We start from the raw sequence: 22,738 nt of genomic DNA on the forward strand, positions 1-22,738 counted from the left end.
TGTCATTTTAATTTTAATGTGTCTTGGTGTGGACCTGTTTGGGTTCATCTTGTTTGAGATTCTCTGTGCTTCCTAGAGGAGGGTATTTATTTCCTTCTCTAGGTTAGGGAAGTTTTCAGCTAATATTTCCTCAAAGAAGTCTCTCCTCTTTTCTCTCAATTTTCTTCTTCTGGAGCCCCTATAACATGAAAGTGAGTACACTTGATGTTGTCTCAGAAGTCTCTTAAACTATTGTTGTTTTTTAAAATCCTTTTTTTCTTTTTTCCTGCTTAGCTTGGGTGATGTCTGCTACTCTGTCTTCCAAATCACTGATCTGTCCTTCTGTATTATCCTATCTACTGTTGATACTTTCTAGCAGTTTTTCATTTCAGTTAGTATATTCTTCACTTCTGACTGGTTCTTCTTTATATTTTCTAACTCTTAGTTGAAATTCTGTATTTGTCCATTCTTCTTCTGAGTTTATTGAGCATCTATATATTACCTTGAACTCTATATTGGGTAGATTGCTTATTTGCATTTAATATAGTTCTTCTGAGGTTTTGTCTTGTTCCTTTGTTTGGAACATATTCCTCTTGTCTCCTCATTTTGCCTAATTCCCTGTGGTCACGTTTGTATATTGAATAGGACTGTTAGGTCTCTTGATCTTGGAGAAGTGACATTATATAGGAGACATCCTGTATGGCCCAGCAGCACACTAGTTCTGGCACTAGACCTGTCTGCTCCAGAGGTGTCCCCTATTCATACCACATACTTCCTTATGTTGTGCAAGGGCTAACTGTTGAGGGTATAAGTGGGGCTGGCCCTTGGCCTATCTGGCTGCAGTGCCGTGTCTCCTGGTGAGGCTGGCGTGCGGCTGGGCAGTGCTGCTTCAAGCTCATTGTGGGTGGGGCGGCCTCTCTCTGTGTTTGACTGTGGGCCCTCCAATGGCCAGGGCAAGCCCCCAGCACTAACAGGCCAGAGGGAGAATTCCTAAATGGTACTTGCTGGTGATCCTCACAATGGCTGCCACCAGCATCTCTGTCCCCAGGGTGCGTCCCAGAGGCCTCCTGCCTCTCTGATAGGCTCTCCAAAACCAGCAAGTGGGTCTGACACAGGTGCCTGTCAGACTTCTGCCTCTTTGCTGGAACTTGGACCATGTGAGCTTCTGCCTGTACCCTTTAAGGGTGTAGTCTTTGTTTCCTGTAACCCTCTGTCTCTCCTGAATGGAAGCCCAACTGGCTTTCAAAGCCAAACATTCTGGAGGCTTGTCTTCCCAGTGCAAGACCTCCAGGCAGGGGAGGCCAGAGTGGGTCTTAGACCCGGTGCTCCTTGGAGAGGAACTCTGCAGTTGTAACGTTCTTTCCATTTGTGTGTCACTGACCTCAGGGTTTGGTTTCTGACTAGATTGCATCTCCACCCCTTCTACCTGTTTCATTGTCGTTCCTTCTTTGGCCATCGGAGGAGGTGAGTTCAGGGTCTTCCTACACTGCCATCTTGATCCACCCCTCCTCCATAGCTTTTATTTATTTATATTACCTCAGTGGCTGGAGACTCAATACAGTGTTGATTAGAAATATTATGGGTGTGCTTATGTTGTTCCTGATTGTAAAGGAGATGTTTTAATATCAGTATCAAAAGCAATGAATTAAGTGTTCTTGTTGAATATTTTTTTATTTCCAGATGGTTATATTTTGGTATTTTGGTGCAGGCTTTTTTCCCGTTTATGCTATGTATGTGTGTATATAGCTATATATTATGTTATACTATGTATTTCTCCATTTAATTATAGAATAAACATGACTTTGTATTTCTATAATACTGTGACAGTTTTAATTATTGTAGTTCTAGCATATACTTTAATATCTTATAGAACATTTTCCACCACCCCTCCTTTTTTCACTGTTTTAGTTTTCTTGGTTATTTCCACATGTTTATTTGTGCAGATGAACTTTAGAATAATTTTGTTAGTTTCTCTCCCCTCCTGAATCTAACTCATTAAATATTAAATGGGCTTATTAAATATATTACATAATTTCAAGTGTATGGGTATGAAAGTCAAGTGAGTGACTCATTTTTTCCATTTTCATCATTAGGATTACATCCCTACTGTCTCTATCCTTTGTAATCCAGGAATGAGAGCACGTCATTGGAAGCAGTTATCAGAAATTGTAGGCTATGACTTAACTCCAGACTCTGGAACTACACTGAGGAAAATTTTAAAATTAAACCTTGCACCATACTTGGACAAATTTGAAGTGATAAGTGCAGGTGCAAGCAAGGTAAATATGCAGATCTACTGAAATACCTTATTTGATGAGCTTGTTAATTAAATAATCATAGTTTTAGTTGTGGTTGAATGTATAGTTTGGGATAGAAGTGGGAGAAACTGGGGAAAAGTGGCAGAAGGCCACTCGTATTTTTCCCCCACAAAGTCTATACTTCTGTATGATTCCCTTGTCCTGAATCCAGAGTACAGATGGTTCCTTTGACCTCTTCTTAATTCTGCCACACTGATATGCATGGGTGATATGCTGGTTTTGAGATGTATTTTTTTCTATTAAGAATGGAAATGGATGCCTGTGTATGTGGCATGTGATGTGTATGTATTCTAGGCAGAGTAAGTATGGCCCTGTAGTCTTCTTGAATACACTGAAAACATCTTCAGGCTGTAGACTGCAAAAAGGCACCTCAGGGAAAATCCAGCAGGTCTTTCATACTGTTGTCTGTTTTGATACTGACAGCTTTGACAACAAGTGAATTTTTAAAAACTACATTGTCATTCACCATAGGAATTGTGTAGTTGTTTAAAACCTTTTCTAACTTAAAGACAGTTGCAGAATATCTTACAAAAATGCACAAAATGCCTACTAAATTTATTAGGGAAAGTCCATACATATAGTAAATAAGATTCCTTATTCATCATCCCATTCTTTCTTTTTTATCCTGTTTAGGAATTTTCATTAGAGAAAGCCATGCATACAATGATGGGAACTTGGGATGATATTGCTTTTCATATAAGTTTATATCGTGATACTGGAGTCTGTATTCTTTCTTCAGTAGACGAAATTCAGGCTCTCCTTGATGATCAAATTATAAAAACTCAGACAATGAGAGGCTCATCATTCATCAAACCATTTGAAAAGGAGATCAAGGTTTGTTAAATATGATAATCAACTCCTGGTCATTTATAAAGATTGAAATTTATTACATATTTACTCTTGTGGGAATAAGTAAGTTTGTTGGATAGCTTTGTTGAAATACAGAAACAGATATCTACCTTAAAATTAATGTGAAAATGTATAGAACAGATGAGACACTAACTCTAATGATTTTGAAAAGAACGAGTGATGTTTTAGTAAGAAAAATCTTCTCCAATGACAGTGATAGATTTGGAAGGAAAACAGTTGGTATTATTTAATCTAACTGTAGATGCCTAGGCCCTGTTTCATAGTATATTCTTGTAACTTGTAGTGAGGTTCTATATACTGTACTTTATATTTGAGAACTAGCTTGAGAACCCTTTAGAATAATTAATGAATTATTTTCCACTTAAGAAAACAAGTGATATTTGAGACTGTAAGATTATTTAATGTCATGACCTTATAGTTGCTGTGGGTAAGTACAGAAAGCAAATAATTTATAATAATGAGGTGCTTTAGTATCAGTATTCTAACTGGAGACTATATAAAGTGGAAAAAAGATCAACAACAACTGGATTTTCTCCCTAGTATTTATTGACTTCTAAATATGTGCCAGATACTACTGTAGGAGTTTTACATTTATTAACTCATTTAATCCTCAGAGCAGACAACCAGGATAGGCAGATTATTATCAGCATTCATAGATAAGGAAACCAAGGATAGAAAATTTACCAAGTGCACACAGCTAAAAATGACAAAGCTGAAATTCAAAATAAAGCAGTCTGGTTTTAATTTAAGCATAGTGTTGTTATGGGGCACCTTAGCTTTGAATATTTGGAGAAGACAAAGAGTTATGTTCTTCTAAAAGGACATAACGCTGCACATCTTGCCTTGAGTCAGGCTGACTTAACCCTTTCCTGATAAGATGTCTTTTGCAAGTACTTCTTTGACAAAGGAGAATTTCTAAGACAAATTTGAAAGCTCTCTTAGAGGTTTTCAAACAAAATTGTGAGGCCAATCTCTTGATATATAGGATCTCAGGCCATAGATTTAAGAATCAAAGAGAGATTATATACATGATCCTTGGCTAATGAAATATCTAATGGATTCTTGGAGATGTGTGGTAATAAGATTCCCCCCTCCAAATTGTGTTGACGTAGAGCAAATTGTGTTGACATTTCTCAACGTGGCACTAATGACGTTTTGGGGTAAATAATTCTTTGTTGTGGGAGTTGTCCTCTACTTAGCAGCATCCATGACCTTTGTCCATTTGATATAAGTAGAACCCTCACCCCACTTGTTGTGACAAATGAAAATGCCTCCAGACATTGTGAAATGTCCTTTGAGGTGAGGGCAAAATAGCCCCTAGGTTGATAACCACTGGTGTGGGGCAGGATATATTCCTGGATGCTTTTTAAACTTGAGACAGTTCACCTAGGGAGTAGGAAATTGGTCTAAATAACTACAGTCATTTACAGCTGTGAGTTTTAATGATTTAGGAAAACTTCAGACCTCCTAGTTTTTCAAAGCGAGTGTGAGACACCCACAAGTGACTTTGAGCTGTTTTGTGCTGATTCAAAAATAACAGTGAATTTAAAACGCGTAGCCTTTGTTATAATTTATAGGGTTCCTTTAATAACTGGAATTCAGTATAATATGCTTTCCATTAAGGCGTGGGAGGACCGTTTGATTCGAATACAAGAAACGATTGATGAATGGTTAAAGGTACAAGCTCACTGGCTATACTTGGAGCCCATTTTTTGCTCTGAGGATATCATGCAACAGATGCCAGAAGAAGGGCGTCAGTTTCAGACAGTAGACAGACACTGGAGGGATATCATGAAGTTTTGTGCGAAAGATCCAAAGGTGAAGTATTTGTTTTCTCTCTTTCAAATAAAGGGGAAACCTTTATTTCTGGCTATTACAAAAGGCATTTCACTTTTTTTCCAACTACAGAAATAAAACCTACTCATTGTATACAAACTGGAAAGCTCAGGGAAATAAAAGGAAGCATAAATAATTTTACTTTTCCGTTCTTAAGATACACTATTCATAACCCTTTAATATGTATAGTGGAGCTGCTTCAAATGTGCATTTAACTTACTTGGCTTCTAGAATGTATACTCCATGCTTCCTCTTGTAAAGTAAACAGTAAAGGGGACTTCCCCGGTGGTCCAGTGGCTAGGACTCCATACTTCCAATGCAGGGGGCCTGAGTTTGATCCCAGGTCAGGGAACTAGATCACACACACCACAACTAAGACCCAGTACAGCCAAATAAAGAAATGAAAATAAATATTTAGAAAAAAAATAAATAGTAAAATAAAATGAAGGAAGCCAGAGGGTGGGGGAGAGAGAGGGAAAGAGAGAGAGAGAGAATGAATATGAATGAATATGAGTCATGCAGGTGACTCACCTGACATTCTACTCGGTGACTCTGTATGCTTGGGGTGATGGGAAAAAGAGTCAGCAGTTCTCGCAGCTGGTCTCACTTGCTCTGTGTCTCTCCTAGTGAGTATAGCACCCTGTTGAATGTAATTTTAATGTTGAAAGGCAGGCCATGTATTTTTTATACACGTAGATATATATGCACTTAAAAAAAATCTGGTACTCAACTTAATAAATAACAATCTATTTCAATGCTGGATGAAAAAGTAGCTGTGCTGGACTGTTGAGAATCAATAGTACTAAAATTTATGTTTGAAAGACTTCCCTTACGTGTTGATTTTAGAACCTTTTTAAGACAGTATTTCTTAGAGAACTGAAATCAGAAGTTTTTTTTTTTTCTGCAAAGGGCTGCATGGTAAATACATGATAAATACTTTATGAGACCTACTGTGTTTTTTATAACTACTCAATTCTGCTATTGTAGCAAGAAAGTGGCCAAAGACAATATGTAACTGAATGGATGTGTCCATACAATAATGTAACTGTTTATGGACACTGACATTTTCATGTGCCATGAGATGGTTTTCTTCTTTTAATTTATTGAACCTTTTAAAAGTGTAAAAATAGACTGTTTATAGTTGACAGTTGTAAATATAAAAATTAAATCACAAACAAAACTAGCATATTCTTCCCCTATCATTCAAAAGAATACAGGAAAAATGAAAATATATATGACAATGATAATTTCTCACAATTATCAACTTTGGGTAAGAATACTTATGATTTACTTAGTTTTACATTACAAAAAACTTCCTGACAATTTTCATAAGTCTTTTGACATCTTAACATTTTTAATGTATAAGTTAATGTTGAGATCTTATCATTATATCTGGTATATAAGTTCTGACCTGAATGAATGGGTCTCTTTTAGGTTCTTGCTGCTACTTCTTTAACAGGTTTACTGGAAAAACTGCAGAACTGCAATGAACTTTTGGAGAAAATTATGAAAGGCCTTAACGCATATCTTGAAAAAAAACGACTTTTCTTCCCTCGGTATGATGAATAATCAATTGTGCTATCATTAAAGCATTTTCTGAGGTGCAATGAATTATAACTAAAGCTTTTGTATTTGTATGGTTTTCCCTAGTTTTTTCTTCTTATCTAATGATGAAATGCTAGAGATTCTGTCAGAGACCAAAGATCCACTTAGAGTTCAGCCTCACTTGAAAAAATGCTTTGAAGGCATCGCCAAATTGGAGTTCCTTCCCAATTTGGATATTAAGGCCATGTATAGCTCTGAAGGTGAGCGAGTGGAGCTGATTGCACTAATTTCCACATCTGCAGCTCGAGGTGCCGTGGAAAAGTGGCTCATTCAAGTAGAAGATTTGATGCTTCGAAGTATTCATGATGTGATCGCGGCAGCCAGGCTGGTGTGTTTCCTAGAATTTAGTGTATATCCTATATTCTGTAAATGCCTTTTTTTTTTTAAGGAGATTTTTGAATGAGTACCAGTAAATTCACACTTAAGGGTCTTACTCTTTTAAGCCATTTATTATTTTTTTTTACTCCATTCCTAACATTATTATTAAAGTAATAATGGTAGTAAGAATTTATAATAATGTGCGATTAGGTACTCCAAAAAAAAAAAAAAAGGTGCTGTAAGAAAGAATAATAAGGTGTATCTAATTTGGAGTGAGGAAGGTAGGTTGCTAGCGATAGGCTCTTAGAGAAAGTAAAATTGAAACCAAGACCCAAAGGGTAAGTAGGAATTAACCAAATAGAGAGCAAATGGAAGACCATCTAGGGTATCCTGTATGAAGGCCATGGGGTCAGAAAGAATCTCAGACATGGGTGTTAAATGTGTGATATGGTTTACTTATTGCTGTTTACACTCAAACAATTACTTAAAAATTCATAATGAGATAAACATTAAAGGAGGATCTATAATATTTGAGAGAAATATAACACGTAGGCACTACATGTATCTCACTTAGGCTAATTCAATAAACCTGATCTTGAATGATAATAAATTTCAGTATATTTCTTCCTCTAGGACCACAAAGGAACAGTTGTATAGTAAAAATATCATTTTAAAAGGCATTGCAGTCTTCCCTTGTGGATCAATGGCTAAGACTCTGAGCTCCTAGTCCAGGGGCCCTGGGTTTAATCCCTGGTCAGGGAACTAGATCCCACATGCAGTCTTACATGCTGCAACTTAAGTCCTGGCTCAGTCAAATAAATATATGTTTAAAAAAAAAAGGCATTGCAGCCTTATATCCAGCAACTCACTTTGAGTAAGAATCCTTTTTCCTTTTTCCTTCACAAAGAGCCCTATGAGAATCATCTTGCAGTGTCTATTCTGTTCAGTTTCAAAGTTCCTACAGATAAATCTTGACTTTTTCTCTCCATTTTCCATCTATGGTTCCAAAGCACAAAGGAAAGAATCAACATTATCCGTGAAAGTATTTCCTTAATCCATATAGAAATTTACCTTCTGTGTACCTAGCAAAGGCTCATCCATTCTTTGAAACTTAGCCTTCTTTGAAACCTAGGTTAGTTTGTTATTTGCATTTATTCATAAATATTTATAAATATTATAAATGTTTGATATTTTAAAAATGTCATGGACTGTCTAGTGTGGCGCAGACAGTAAAGAATGACCTGGTTCAGTCTCTGGGTTGGGAAGATTCCCTGGAGAAGGGAATGACTACCCACTCCAATATTCTTGGTTGGAGAATTCCATGGAGAGAGAAGCCTAATGGGCTACAGTCCATGGTATCACAAAGAGCCAGACAAGACTGAGCTACTAACACTTTCACTTTTTCCATAAATATTACTAAAAATGAATTTTAATAATTAATATTTATATCCTTATGCTTCCTTTGTGGCTCAGCTGGTAAAGAATCTGCTGCAGTGCGGGAGACCTGGGTTCAATCCCTTGGTTGGAAAGATCCCCTGGAGGAGGAAATGGCAACCCACTCCAGAATTCTGGCCTGGAGAATTCCATGGTCTGTGTAGTCCATGGGGTCACAAAGAATTGGACACAACTGAGCGACTTCACTTTCACTTTCATCCTTATGCTTAATATTCTTATATCCAAGATGGTGTCATTGTATTAAAAATATAGTTTCCAGGGAATTCCCTGGTGGTCCAGAGGTTAGGACTTGGTGCTTTCACTGCCATGCCCTGGGTTCAATCCTTGGTCAAGGAACTAAGATCCCACAAGCTATGCAACACAGCCAATAAATAGATAAATATGTGTATACATATAGATATAAATTCCATTAGTATCAACTTTATACTTTGCTCTGCATTTGTTTTTTTTTTTAGCTTTTAATTTAGTTCTATTATCATTTACTTTAGCAACAAGTTATTTTAAAATTTTTATTTTTTTTTATTTTTTAATTGCTGGAAAATTGCCTTAAAATGTGTTGGTTTGTGCTGTATGACAACATGAATCAGTCATAATTATATTTATATCTCCTTCCTCTTGAGCCTCTCTCCCCTCCTCCCATCCCACTGCTCTAGGTCATCACAGAGCACCAGGCGGCAACAAGTTATTTTTAAAAACGCTACCTCTCCAATAAATCCATTTAAATGCATTTTGAACATAAAAAATTTTAGAAGAAATGAAAGTGTACTTTGAACTCATAGCATAGATTGTTCAATTGTGTATAACTGGACAAATATATAATTGTTCAAATTATATACACTGGTCATACAAGTTTTTAGAAATAATACAAGGGTTCTAGCTACTAAGTCAGTCTAGCTACAAGATGGTGTAGTCTTCTTTTCAGTTAAATCTTGGCATCAATATATGTAAATTGCTAGACTGACTTATTTTTTAACTTTAATAAACCCTCATATCTCATTATAATAGAAGTAATGTGTATATTATGCAGAAAATTGACAACTCCCCACAGCAAAGAAACATAAAAATCCTATGGAAAATAGCTTTCCAAAGAATCAACAATCATATTCTTCCAGAGATAACTGATTATTGAAATATGGGTGCTCATCTTTCTATTCTTTTATCAATAAACAAATATTTTAAAAATATAGCTTGTAAAAAAATTTCAGATCTTTTAAATAGTCATCTAAAATTTTTCATGAATATATTCTAGCCTACAAATGTAACCAATATCGTACTTACTTATTGTTAATCATTAAGCTTTTTTCCTCTTGTCACCTTTTAAACTTAGAAATACACTTTAATTATTCAGGCTTATCCAGAATCTGCAAGAAGAGACTGGGTTCGAGAGTGGCCTGGCCAGGTGGTACTTTGTGTTTCTCAAATGTTCTGGACCTCTGAGACACAGGAAGTTATAAGTGGTGGAACAGAGGTAAAGCGTATTTTAAGTAACATTCTTTTCTACATGCTATATATATATATATATATATATATTTTTTTTTTTTTTTTTAGTTAGCTTATTTATCATTTTCAAGGGCAGTCTTCCCCCACTTTCTACATATAGCATGAAAATCGCAAAATTATTTAAAAATTTGTTCTTAATTTTTATTATGCATAGACAAAAGTTATTCTGTTCTAGAATTCATTTTTATACTGAACTACATTGTGAAGTTCAGAATCATTTTGTTAAAGAGTGAATGTATAAAATGCACAATTTGGCTAATGTTAATTTAATTGCTTTTTTATTTTGTAGGGATTAAAGAAGTACTATAAGGAACTTCAGAATCAACTAAATGATATTGTGGAGCTGGTAAGAGGAAAACTATCAAAGCAGACCAGGATTACTCTGGGGGCTTTGGTTACTATCGATGTCCATGCTAGAGATGTGGTCATGGACATGATTGATATGGGTATGTGACTTCTTTTTCATATTGAAGATAAAATATTGATAGTTTCTAGAAACAAGAACTTGTACTATATGTCTTTTTCTGTCTCAGCAGAATTTATTTTATATGATCTTTTCTATAAATTAGAAAATGTGAATTATTTTAATGTTAATACTTTTGTAAACAATGATAAAATATCTAGTTTTCAAATTATTTCCATTTCAGGATTATGTGTCTTGTTTTACTTTATTCCTTCCAGGTGTCTCACATGATACAGATTTCCAGTGGCTTGCTCAGCTTCGTTATTATTGGGAATATGACAACGCTCGAGTTCGTATCATTAATTGCAATGTAAAATATGCTTATGAATATCTTGGTAACTCACCTCGACTTGTCATTACTCCTCTAACTGACAGATGTTACAGAACATTGGTATGTGTTTAAGTTATTTTAATTTACACATTAAAGATTACTATTTGATTTGGTGTCATATTTTCTTGTCCAAATTTAACATGGCTATCCTCATTTCATTCTCTTATCTGTATAGTTGACTATAGCTATAGTCAAAGGAAGGATAGCTTCCTTTTCTAATCCCAAATTCCCTTTATGTGAAGTTATAATAATGAATATTTACTTCTGAGTGCTTTAGTAGAATATGAGTGTGTTTGAATTCTAATGTTTGAAAATCATGAGCCACTCCCTTTGGGGATAATTAGAAAAAGTAAGGTACTGGAGATTTAAAGAAAAAGCCAGAGCTTCAGAAAATGACATCAGTTTTTATAGTGGAGTTCTGGGAGAGATGACGAGATGAAGGAAGTACATTTGAGCCTTAGAACTCCAAGTTAGTGTTGTTGAATGGGAGAGGGAGAGCTGAAGTGTAAGCAGGTGATGCTGAGGGCTGCCCTTGGTGGGAAGCTATGGAAGATAAAGCCATGACTACAAAACAAACAAACAAAACACACCTAGGAATAGTGTTGTCAGATAAAATACAAGACTTTCAGGTTAATTTGAATTTCAAATCAACAGTGAAAAATTTGTTAGTAGAAGTATGTCCTAATTATTACATGGACATACTTATACTAACAATTATCCATTGTTTATCTGATTTTCAAATATAACTGGGCATCCTGTATTTTTATTTGCTAAATCTGGCAAGAAACAACCTAGAGGGGCAGGATGGGATGGGAGGTGTGAGAGAGGTTCAGGAGGGAAGGGATATATGTAAACCTATGGCTGATTCATGTTGGTGTATGGCAGAAACCAACAAAATATTATAAAGCAATTATCCTTCCATTAAAAAAAAACAAAAACAATCCACTTGTACTAAGTAAGTTAAAGTGTCTTTGAGTTGTCTGTAAGCAGAGATAAAACAGGGATTATTGGGCAAATGATTGTCTAGGGAATGTTCTCAGTAAAAGCCTGTAAGAAAATGGAGAAAGCAGAGGGGGAAGCTAAGCAAGGATGTGGTTTCTGTGGATGTACGGCCTAACCTGATCTCACGGGGAGCTTTGGAGCATGAATAGCATCACAGACGTACTTCACTTTAAGGCAAAGAGGTCTAACTTTTCTGTCCCTTCATTGTCACTGGCTATGGGTCCCTCCTGAGGCTAGGGGTGTGAATAAGCATTCAGATGTTTGTGAATGAGGGAGCTCCTGACTGAGGGCAAATCTCAGGAGACGGGACAGTTGTGAGCTATTTGTAGATGACACCCACAGCAATCGGAAGGATGGAAGCAATGACCAGTAAGAGAATCTGAGTAAGATTGTAGTGCATCTATGATAAAATATTTCACCAAATCCTCATTCTCAAGAAGCTACCTGAAGGCCAGACCGTGTCTGTCTTATCCTCTACTCTAGTGATAGACAAGTAAATAAGTTACTCCCTAGGATTTGTTGAGTAAATGAATCTCAAGCTGCTGTGTGCTATCTCAGAGCTCACTGAAGTGAGCTGTGAATATTTGTAAGGTGGACCCTAGCAACTTTGAGGTATAAAGTCAAAATCACATTAAATACTTGTATAAAACACTAAACACTGGAAAAATCTCCTACTGTAGTTAATATCCATAATAAAGAGAACACATTTATAAGCATTTTTTGAAAATTTTTATAAAGAAAGGAGAGACTGAGGTTTCTAATAGTCACATTAATGGACATTAACAGTATAGCATTTACTACAAATTTATGATGGGTAAAGTATCATCGATATTGCATGTATTTAATAAGCTGTCTCTGTTATTTGATTTTATTAAAGGTGAAACTATTTAAGGTTTTCATAGGTTTATTCATTATTTTTAAAAATGTTTAAAAAATTTTTAGTTTCTTAGAGCAGTTTTAGGTTCACAGAAAAATTAAATAGAAGGTCTATTCCTTCTATTGAGAACTCTCTATTAAGTTCCTGTATACTCCCTGGCCTGCTATATGTACAGTCTTGGCCCTTTAATCCTATTTTATCTAAAAGCAGTTAAGTTTCACAAACTCTCATAGAGTTTTTCATGAAACAAACTTCATAGTTAGAGTTGACTGTAACTTGTATGCTTCTAAAAATTTCCAGCCATTGTTATAGTCTCTGTGCAGACTCAGAAAGAATTCAGATACTGCTGATGTTACTCTTAAGGAACTTAAAAACTAATTGAGAGGGGGAAAATGTACTTAGTTAACTGTAATATAAGTGTTATTGAACTACGTTCATTTGCCTAACTCATCACAGCAAGCCAAACGCTGAAATGCTGAGGTTTGCAGCAGAGAGTGTTTATTCACAGAGCAGCCAAGCAAGGAGACAGGAAAACAAGTTAGAGCTGCCTCCTTGAAGGCGAAGGGCTCAGGGTATTCATGGGATAAAGCTGAAGTATGGGAAGCATGGGGAGGCTGTTGTCACTCTGCTCTCATGCAGCCAGGCCACAGGCTTTTTTTACATTTGCTTCTTCTCAGAAGGCAATGGCACCCCACTCCAGTACTCTTGCCTGGAAAATCCCATGGACGGAGGAGCCTGGTAGGCTGCCGTCTATGGGGTCGCACAGAGTTGGACATGACTGAGCGACTTCACTTTCACTTTTCACTTTCATGCATTGGAGAAGGAAATGGCAGCCCACTCCAGTGTTCTTGCCTGGAGAATCCCAGGGACGGGGGAGCCTGGTGGGCTGCCGTCTATGGGGTCGCACAGAGTTGGACCCGACTGAAGCGACTTAGCAGCAGCTTCTCAGCAAAGCTCAGAAAGGAGTGGAGTTAGCTTGCTTTGAGGGTGGAGTTTTTGGCCTCTGACATCAAAAGGTCACTGAGCTGACACTTGCCCCTGTGCAGATGGAGGATCGGTGGTCTTAACCCTCTTAATCAGCTCAAGCTTGATTTGACACAGAAGACTCCAAATCTGTAAAAGACAACTTGGGCAACCACCCCAGTGCCCAGGCTACGCTTGGAGGATACGCCAGCTTATATAAAAACAATAAAAGTGGAGTCCAGTAGGCAAAGACAGGTAGCAGTTTGCCATGCATCAGTGAATAACTGGTAACTGGTTTCACAATGAAGGTGATACTACTGGTAAGAGAATACAGAGCGGTGCTATGGGGATGGAGAAAATGAAGAACATACCAAGAGTGGAATGCGACAGCCAGGGTGAATCATGGACGAAAGTATATAGTAGGGCATTTCTTTATTTTCCCACTAACGGGCCTCCATGTATTACCCTCAGTTTTTGGTGTGTTCTCTCTTTGCAGCTAGCTATCAAGATTGTCATAACTGGTCTCTACAAACATTTCTGTAAGCACTTTTTTTTTTTAAGTGACATGTTATTTTTAATGTTTATTTCTTTATTTTTGGTGTGCTGCACAGGCTTTTTCTCTAGTTGTGGCAAGCAGGGGCTACTCTCTAGTTGCGGTGCACGAGCTTCCCACTGGCGTTGGCTTCTCTTGTTGCAGAGCAGAGGCTCGAGGGCGCTCAGGCTTCAGAAGCTGAGGCTCCTGAGCTCTAGAACACAGGCTGTAGTTGTGGTGCATGGGCTTACTTGCTCTGAAGCATGCGGAATTTTGCCAGATCAGGAATCACCCCTGTGCCTCCTGCATTAGCAGGCAGATTCTTTACCATTGAGCCACCAGGGAAGCCCTCCATAACCACTTTTAATTAAACATTTCTGGTCAAATGTTAACACTTCAAGGCTGGATTCTCTTTGTTTTTAAAAAGGCAAATGGAATACATATGAAGTATTAGACGATAAGGAGATTTTCATACATTTTAACTTTTTTTAGATCCTTTAAACCACTTTTTCTTGTTGCAGCTACAGAAATGAGTTCTAAAAATCAATGATGTATGTAATTGCATTACTGTCTCTGAAGCTACAAATAAGACTGAGTCCATTTTATTAATATAAGCAATTGTCCTATTATAGAGTTTTTGTTTGTTTTCAGTTAAGCATGGATTTCTTTTCACATTTATTCTTCTTTTCAGATAGGTGCCTTCTATTTAAACCTTGGAGGTGCTCCAGAAGGGCCAGCAGGCACAGGAAAAACGGAAACCACCAAGGACTTGGCTAAAGCTCTTGCTGTACAGTGCGTGGTATTCAACTGCTCAGATGGGCTCGATTATCTAGCAATGGGAAAGGTAAAGTTACATATTAAATATTACAAGTAGTTTATAGTTAGGGCTAACTGGATAAGCTGAAGCAAATTCATATTTAAAACACTGATTGTGGTTTATGCATTATTTGAGCTCTTTTTTTTTAATGGGTAAAGCCATTGTTTTTATCCCTTTGGGGTTTTTATTGAGCTTAACTTACAATTTTGACTTAAAAGGTTCGCAGGTTTCTCACACGGTAAAGAATCTTCCTGAAATGTGGGAGACTAGAGTTCGATCCCTGGGTCTGGAAGATCCCCTGGGGATGGAAATGGCAACGCTGTCCTGTGTTCTTGCCCGGAGTACTCCATGGACAGTATAGTCGACTCGCAAAGAGTCGGACATAACTGAGCAACTAACACACACACTTCAATTTTGACTTAAAAGGTTAAATATTTGTTTTAACAAAAGATGCCCTTTCCTACGAAAATCATCGTTTTTCTTGTCCTTAGTTTTTTAAAGGATTGGCTTCTTCTGGTGCTTGGGCTTGCTTTGATGAATTTAATCGAATTGAGTTGGAAGTGCTGTCAGTGGTAGCTCAACAGATCCTTTGCATTCAGAGAGCCATTCAACAGAAGCTGGAAGTGTTTACTTTTGAAGGGACAGAACTTAAGCTCAATCCAAACTGTTTCGTAGCTATTACCATGAACCCTGGCTATGCAGGACGTTCTGAATTACCGGATAATCTTAAGGTAATATATATTTTTTAAAGAGTGTAAATTTGGTAATCAGCATAATCTACTCAAAATGGTACACTTTTCTCACATGTATTTGTAATCTCCCTTTTACCTTTTCCATTTGCTGTAAGGTAAACCTGTAAAGACTTTTTTTAATGTCTAAAAAAAATATTGGAATATTAGAGTACATAAAACTGCTAAAATGCTTCTGAACAAATTAAAGAGTTAGTGAAAAGGTGCTGCGCTGGGGAGTAAACTTGAATATCAGCCCATTGTCTTTGGGTGCTTATGCTCAGCTTTAAAACCTGTTTCCTTTATGTAAATAAAATGTTTCACTTGTTTTATGCTTCAGGTGCTTTTCAGAACAGTGGCTATGATGGTTCCAAACTATGCCCTCATAGCAGAAATCTCCCTCTACTCCTACGGATTTCTGAATGCAAAACCTCTGTCTGTGAAGATAGTAATGACCTATAGGCTCTGCTCAGAGCAGCTCTCATCACAGTTTCATTATGACTATGGAATGCGAGCAGTAAAAGCCGTTTTAATAGCTGCTGGAAACCTAAAACTAAAATTTCCAAATGAAAATGAAGATATCCTTGTAAGTATTAAATATATATGTTGTGAAAGTTTCCATTAAAAGATAATTTTTTTTTAGCAAGGTTGATTGTGAACTATAGATAGGCAGATAAGAGTTGTAGCTTTGAGCCTTTTTATGTGGGGTTGAAATGACAGTTTTGAGGTTCTGGTTTTCATTATAATTTGTAGGAATCCAAGGATCTTTCTGTTTGATAAGTGTAGTATTGGCTTTTAAGTATAGGGATTCCATGAAATATAAAACAAACTTTGACTTTGGTGAGGTGGGGGCAAGAGGAGGGCCAATACTGGCAATTAATCTGTATTGCACTTTTTGATTGATTTTTAGCTTCTTCGATCAATTAAAGATGTAAATGAACCAAAGTTTTTATCACATGATATACCCTTATTTAATGGAATAACTAGTGACTTATTTCCTGGTGTTAAACTTCCTGAAGCTGACTATCATGTAAGTAAACCTCTGAGAGTGACTTGTTCCTCAAATAAATTCATCTGGTGACTCAGTAGTTTTTCGAGTTTTATTAAATGAGTGAATTATTCTATTAGGAATATAAACCTCTATTTTGGCTGCTCTGATTAATAAGGAAGAGTAAATTTTAGTGTGTGTGCTCAGTTGTTCGGTCGTGTCTGACTCTTTGCAACCCCATGGACTATAGCGTGCCATGCTCCTCTGTCTATGGGATTTCCCAGGCAACAGTACTAGAGTAGGATGCCATGCCCTTATCCAGGGAAATTTTAGTACTTTATTATGATACCAGGATTAACAAGTTTCAGGTCAAAGATAATGTTACCTATAAAAGAAACACATTTTATTTTCTGTATTCTTATCTTGTGATTTATAATATTTACTACTAAATATACTTCCCTGGTAGCTCAGATTGTAAAGAATCTGCCTGCAATGCAAGAGACCCGGGTTCGATCCCTGGGTCAGGAAGATTCCCTGGAGAAGGGAATGGCTCCCCACTCCAGTATTCTTGTCTGGAGAATTCTATGGACAGAGGAACCTGTAGGGTTACAGTCCATGGGTTTGTGAAGAATTGGACACGACTGAGCGATTAACAGAATGTCAATCTCAACCCGATAAATGTGTCTCTTAGTTTTTCAGGGTTCTCTGAGAAACTGCCAGATTTCTCCTTGTAGGTTTCTAGGTCCCCCAGTGAGAAGGGGGCATGCACTCCAGTGTTCCCTCTGTTCCCATCAGTTACCTCCCGGAGAGGATAAAAGCCTGGTTGGGCAAAAGTGGGGGCTAACTTTGCACCTGATTGGAGCACCACTGAGGAAAGCAATGGTGCTTGTTAACCCTGGTATCATATAACATAAAGTACTAAAATTTCCCTGGAGAAGGGCATGGCATCCTACTGGGGTAACTGATTTGGGGGTTTCTATTTTGACAGGGTAAGGTAAGGGGACAAAAGCTGAAGAAGATGGTGAGAGGAAGAAACGGAGTTTGAAAGAGGGAGTCCATGAGAAGATGTAGCTCCAAATCTTTTGGGGTCAACACAGAAATAGAGGCTTAACACAAACAAGACTGACTCAGACTTTTTTCTTCCGTAATTTAATTTTATACTGGAGTATAGTTGATTTACACTGTTGTGTTAGGTTCAGGTCTACAGCTAGGGCTTTCCACTTGCTGCTAGTGGCAAAGAACCCCCCTGCCAGTGCAGGAGACACAGGAGATGCAGGTTCGATTCCTGGGTCTGGAAGGTCCCCTGGAGAAGGAAATGCCAACCCACTCCAGTATTCTTGCCTGGAGAATCCCATGGACAGAGGAGCCTGGCAGACCACAGTCCATAGGGTCGCAAGGAGTCTGACGCAACTGAAGAAACTTAGCATGCATATGTACAGCTAAGTGATTCAGTTATATATGGATACGTATATCCGTTCTTTTTCAGAGTCACTTCCCATATACTTTATTACAGAATATTGAGGAGAGATCCCTGTCTACATATTAGTTGGTCCCTCTTGCTCATCTATTTTATATAAAGTAGTGTCTAAAGTTAATCACAAATCCTAAATGATCCCTCACCTCCACGTGTCTCTCTCACTTGCCCCTTGAAACCACAAGTCTACTTTCCAAGTCTGTGACTCTGTTGTTATTTTGCAAAGAAGTTCATTTCTATCATGCATTTTTTTTGAAGGATCCACATAAAAGAGATATCACATGATATTTGCCATTCTCTGTCTGATATTTGCCATTCTCCTTCACCTAGTGTGACCATCTCTATATCCTTCCATCTTGGGGCAATGACATGATTTCATTCTTTTTTAAGGCCAAATAATATTCCGTTAAATATATGGATCACATCTTTATCCATTCAGAGTTTGGTAGACATTTAAGATGCTTTGGTGTCTTGGTTATTCTACATAATGTTGCAGTGAGTTTTGGGGTGTGTGTACCTTTTTGAACTATGGTTTTCTCAGGGTATTCTCCCAGAATTGGGATTGCCAGATCAAATGATACCTTTGTTTTTCCTTCTTGAAGGAACCAAAATACTGTACTTCACAGCACTACCAATTTGCATTCCTTCCAGCAGTGTACAAAGGTTGCATATTCTCCGTGCCCTCTCCAGCATTTGCTGTTTGGAAACTTTCTGATGGCCATTCTAACTGGAGTCAGTTGATAACTCGTTGCAGATTTTAATTTGCAATTGTCTAATAATTGGCTTTTCATTGGCTTTTTTCATAACAACAGTATAAATAAAATATACCTCTTGAATTTTCTTCTTGAAAGCCAGCCCATTCAAAAATTCTTTTTCCATGATCTTTGTGAGGACATTTCTTCAGGGGCAGGTATTATTTCTTTGCAGCAATGCAAATCTTGTGGATGTTAACTATGATAGCAACAGGGAGTCAAGTTGCTGTTATGAGAAACGGCCACAAGATGGGAGTACTTCCCCATTCCCAATCTGGAAAATAGACTGAGCCTTTTAGACAAAGTCATGTTCCTGATGGTAAATGAGAACGGAGCGGGGGCGGGGGGGGGGGGGAGAACAAAGACTCAAGGGCTTGTGTCTCTTTACCTCTGCCCCTCTTCCTTACCTATTCGCCTCCTCCCACCCCTCTCAGCCAAAGCCCAAGCCCTGAAAAAGCATTTTGCCAAGAGTATTAGGGTCAGTAGGTAGGGTGACTCTAAGCAAACTGGCTTTACCTGGGACCACACCACGAGGAGCTCTGGAGGGCCAAGGTTCTGAGAGATCTTCCTGGCATGCTGCTCCACTGTCCTTTGGAGGCATGAGTCTTGGCTTACCTGAAAAGGGCCCACCTGCATGCCGAAGCAGTGGTTTTATTCAGAGGGACCCGGCACTTTTGGTAGAAGTGGGGATCATTTGCTGGCATGACCTCCTGAGCAGCCTCAAACTCACACCACTCCTGCTTTGGGAGCCGAGTCTACTCAGGTCTAAGAAACCAGCCTGGGTGACTCAGGTCCAGGAGAATAGAATAGACATTTTTTGCTCTTATGACTGTTTTGTTTGTTTGGATGGTCTGTTGCAGTAGAGTTGACATGCATCGTTCTCTTTGAGTTCTTCACCTCCTTGATTCACTTCTACATAGGCCTGTACCTATAATTTTCAGATTCTCATCCCATGATGGTATTGCAGAGTGTTGAGTTAAATTTCCTGGGCCCTTCTGTGGGTCTTCGGCTGTGATATATTTTTATGTGCATTTCCAGTAGTTTGGGGCCTCCTCATTGATCCTGCTCCCTGCTTCCCCCTGCCAACCTCCCCATCTATGCCTTGGCAATGGTATGTTTCATGTGTAAGCCCGTGAGCCTGATTTTTGTGTGGGACACTAATGGGTTTCGATCATGTTTTAGATATCACCTGTAAGTGAAATCAGTCATACTTGTGTTCTGTCTGCCTCACTGGACTTGGTGTGAGCCTCTTCTGGTCCATTGAGTTGCTTAAAACAGCACAATTTTCATTGTGTTTCTGGGCTGAGTGACTGTCCACTGAGTATGGGTGGCATGCTTTCTTTCTCTGTTCATCTGTCCTCAGACACTTGGGTCGTTTCTCTGCCTTGGCTATTGTAAATAATGCAGACACGACCATTACAGTGCCTGTGACTTTTGCAAGGATGTTTTTCGCTGGGTATCCTTCCGGGAAGAGATACACGATCTTGTGGTAGCTCCGTTTTTCTTTTCTTAAATAAACATCCACACTGTTCTCCAGAGTGACTGTTGCCAGTTTACAGTCCCACCTCAGCATTGGAGAGTTCCCTATTCTTTCCCAACTCCACTCCCCAGACCCGGGGAGCCTTTTTCGAAGTGTTGATTTTGTAATGATTGCTGCCAGAGGATGCCTGTGTGTCCTTGTCTTGAGGTCTTTCTCCTCCTTAGAGATCCTGAGCATTTTCATTCAGGTGATTTTTCTCTGTGACAAAGAGAATGTGGCTGTTGAAATATGCACGTGGAGGGTCAGCTCTGTTTTGAGTTAGGTTTTCATTAGGTGCCTCATTAGGACCTTTCTTGGTGGGGGAGGTATCTGCATCCCCAATCCTGTGAACCTGAAGTACTCTGCGGCCATGTCTTCTCATTGCAGTTTCAGAAAATGTCCACAAGGCGGCAGTACTTCCTCATGCCCCACTTGTTCACTGGGCCATCCTTCCTGGGTTTTCAAGGAGAGTGGAAGGTGCCCAAGGGCTTGTGTCTCTTTACCTCTGACCCTCTTCCTCTACCCCTTCGCCTCCTCCCGACCACCTCAGTCAAACCCCAAGCCCTGCAAAAGTGTTATGCTGAGGGTCCTGAGTGTCAGTTGGTGGGGCGACTGTAAGCAAGCTGGCTGTAATCAGGGACCAGAGCCCCCCTGGAGCCCTGGAGCCCTACGCCTCTCAGAGCTCTTCCAGGCACGCCTCTCCACGTCCTTTGGCGGCTTGAGGCTCGGCTTAGGTGAAAAGGCCCCACCTGCATCCTGCGGTGGTGGTTTCATTCAGAGGGCACCCCTGGCCAAGTTCTGATGGAAGCGGGGCTCATTTGCTGGCACGTCCTCCTGAGCAGCCTCAATCCCACTCCAGTCCTGCTTTGGGAGCGGACTCTGCTCAGGTCTAGGGTTGGTCCAGGTCCCAGGGGAATTGCTATGGTTAGACGTCCACTATTTTTTCTTATTTGTGTCTGCTGAATGTACTGTGTTCTTTCTCCTTTGGTTGTTTTAAATGTTTTCTTTGTTTCCGTTCTTGACTCTGTGCCAAATCTTGTTCATTTTGTACTTATCCTGCTTGGTATTTGCTGCACTTCTGCTACCTGCATATTACGTTCTTTCTCCAGAAAATTCGTATTGTCTTTTAAAGTATTTCTTCTACCCAATTTTCTCTCCCCTGGGGCTCTAGTTACATGAATTAATATTTTTGACTATTTTATATTGTCTCACATGTCTCTTATGATCTATTTCTGTTTTTTCATTGCTTTTATTATCTGTGCTTTAGTTTGGATACTTTTATTGACTTGTCTTTAAGATTCATGATCCTTTCTTTGCCTTTGTTCAGTCTACCAATAAGCCTCTCCAATGGACCATTAATTTTATCAATTTTATTTTTTTCAGCTTTATTTTATCCAGTTTGACTTTATTAAAAGATCTCATTTCTTTGCTTAAATTCTTCATCTTTTCATCTATTTTTGTAATATTGTCTATGTTCTTTTATACATTTATAAAAGTCATTTTATTTTTTTGTCGGCTAATTATGACACCTGAGTCATCTGTGAGTTATTTTATTTACTATGTTTTTTCCCCCTACTGATCAACAGCTATTTTTTCTTATGACTGTTGAAAATTGAGTAGAAAGTAAGAGGGTGAACTGGTAGTATTTTCCTGTAGGAAAACCATGTTTTTTTCCTTTGTAAGATGGCTAGGTTGAGCTGCTGATCTTTTCAACCAAGAGTTGACCTGAGCCAGAGTCTTGTTGCACAAGTATTGATCATTAGTCTATCTCTGATTTCAAATGTCTTTAGAGTGAGAATTGTCCTAGTCTATGATAGGATCCTTCCTCTAGCAGCATTTTGGGATAAAAACATCCGAAGAAGACTAAGAAAATCTCTTTCTGTGGGGGGTTTGTAGCTAAGTCCTTGATTTCTTGTGTCAGTTCACACTCAGCAAAAGCATAGGCAGTGGAAAAACCAGCTTTATATTTGAAGCTCCTCCAGATTTATATGTCGCAGGAGCCTACATGGTCATTAAAATATCTGTCAATTTCCCCTTACTTCAGCAAACTCCCTCTGCAGTATAGCAGGTCAGACCAATGCCTACCTGTCTGTACTTGCTTCTAGAAGTAAAACTAGCAGCTGGTCTGTGTGAAAGGCTCATCCCTTTCTGAAATTTAGTTCTTTTAGACTTGTGCTCAGTGCTCAGCTGCTCAGTTGTGGCCAACTCTTTGCAACCCCTTGGACTGTAGCCCACCAGGCTTCTCTGTCAGTGGAATTTTCTAGGCAGGAATATTGGAATGGTTTGCCATTTCTGAAATTTAGTTCCTTTAGACTTACGTGTATCTAAAATGCTCCTGTGTGTTTACAGTTTTTATAATTTTTGTAACCTCTGTGTGTTTCTATTTACCATAGTGTGAAGGATTGTTTGGC

The 22,738-nt window shown here is 38.5% G+C and overlaps 1 protein-coding gene across 25 annotated transcripts in view; it reads left to right on the forward strand.

Annotated features, from left to right (window-relative positions):
* Positions 1-22,738, forward strand: part of DNAH12 (dynein axonemal heavy chain 12) — a 191,553-nt gene that overhangs the window by 59,037 nt on the left and 109,778 nt on the right. For 22 of the 25 annotated variants that reach the window (XR_015151493.1, XR_015151494.1, XR_015151495.1 and 19 more), the window contains 12 exons: positions 2,073-2,258; positions 2,931-3,131; positions 4,791-4,985; positions 6,438-6,559; positions 6,654-6,936; positions 9,730-9,849; positions 10,171-10,327; positions 10,563-10,735; positions 14,741-14,893; positions 15,358-15,597; positions 15,935-16,180; positions 16,505-16,624. Coding sequence is in view for 21 of the 25 variants with exons in the window: in XM_086367336.1 (XP_086223462.1) it covers positions 2,073-2,258; positions 2,931-3,131; positions 4,791-4,985; positions 6,438-6,559; positions 6,654-6,936; positions 9,730-9,849; positions 10,171-10,327; positions 10,563-10,735; positions 14,741-14,893; positions 15,358-15,597; positions 15,935-16,180; positions 16,505-16,624 (2,196 nt within the window). In the remaining 4 variants the exon portion in view is untranslated. The remainder of the gene's footprint in view (positions 1-2,072; positions 2,259-2,930; positions 3,132-4,790; positions 4,986-6,437; positions 6,560-6,653; positions 6,937-9,729; positions 9,850-10,170; positions 10,328-10,562; positions 10,736-14,740; positions 14,894-15,357; positions 15,598-15,934; positions 16,181-16,504; positions 16,625-22,738) is intronic. The other 3 variants (XM_086367356.1, XM_086367357.1, XM_086367358.1) reach the window with 3 other exon arrangements.

This window comes from Bos grunniens, chromosome 22, assembly GCF_055505025.1.
Source record: "Bos grunniens cultivar Pamir isolate PY7600 chromosome 22, Bosgru_T2T1.0, whole genome shotgun sequence".
NCBI classification, from domain to species: Eukaryota; Metazoa; Chordata; class Mammalia; order Artiodactyla; family Bovidae; genus Bos; species Bos grunniens.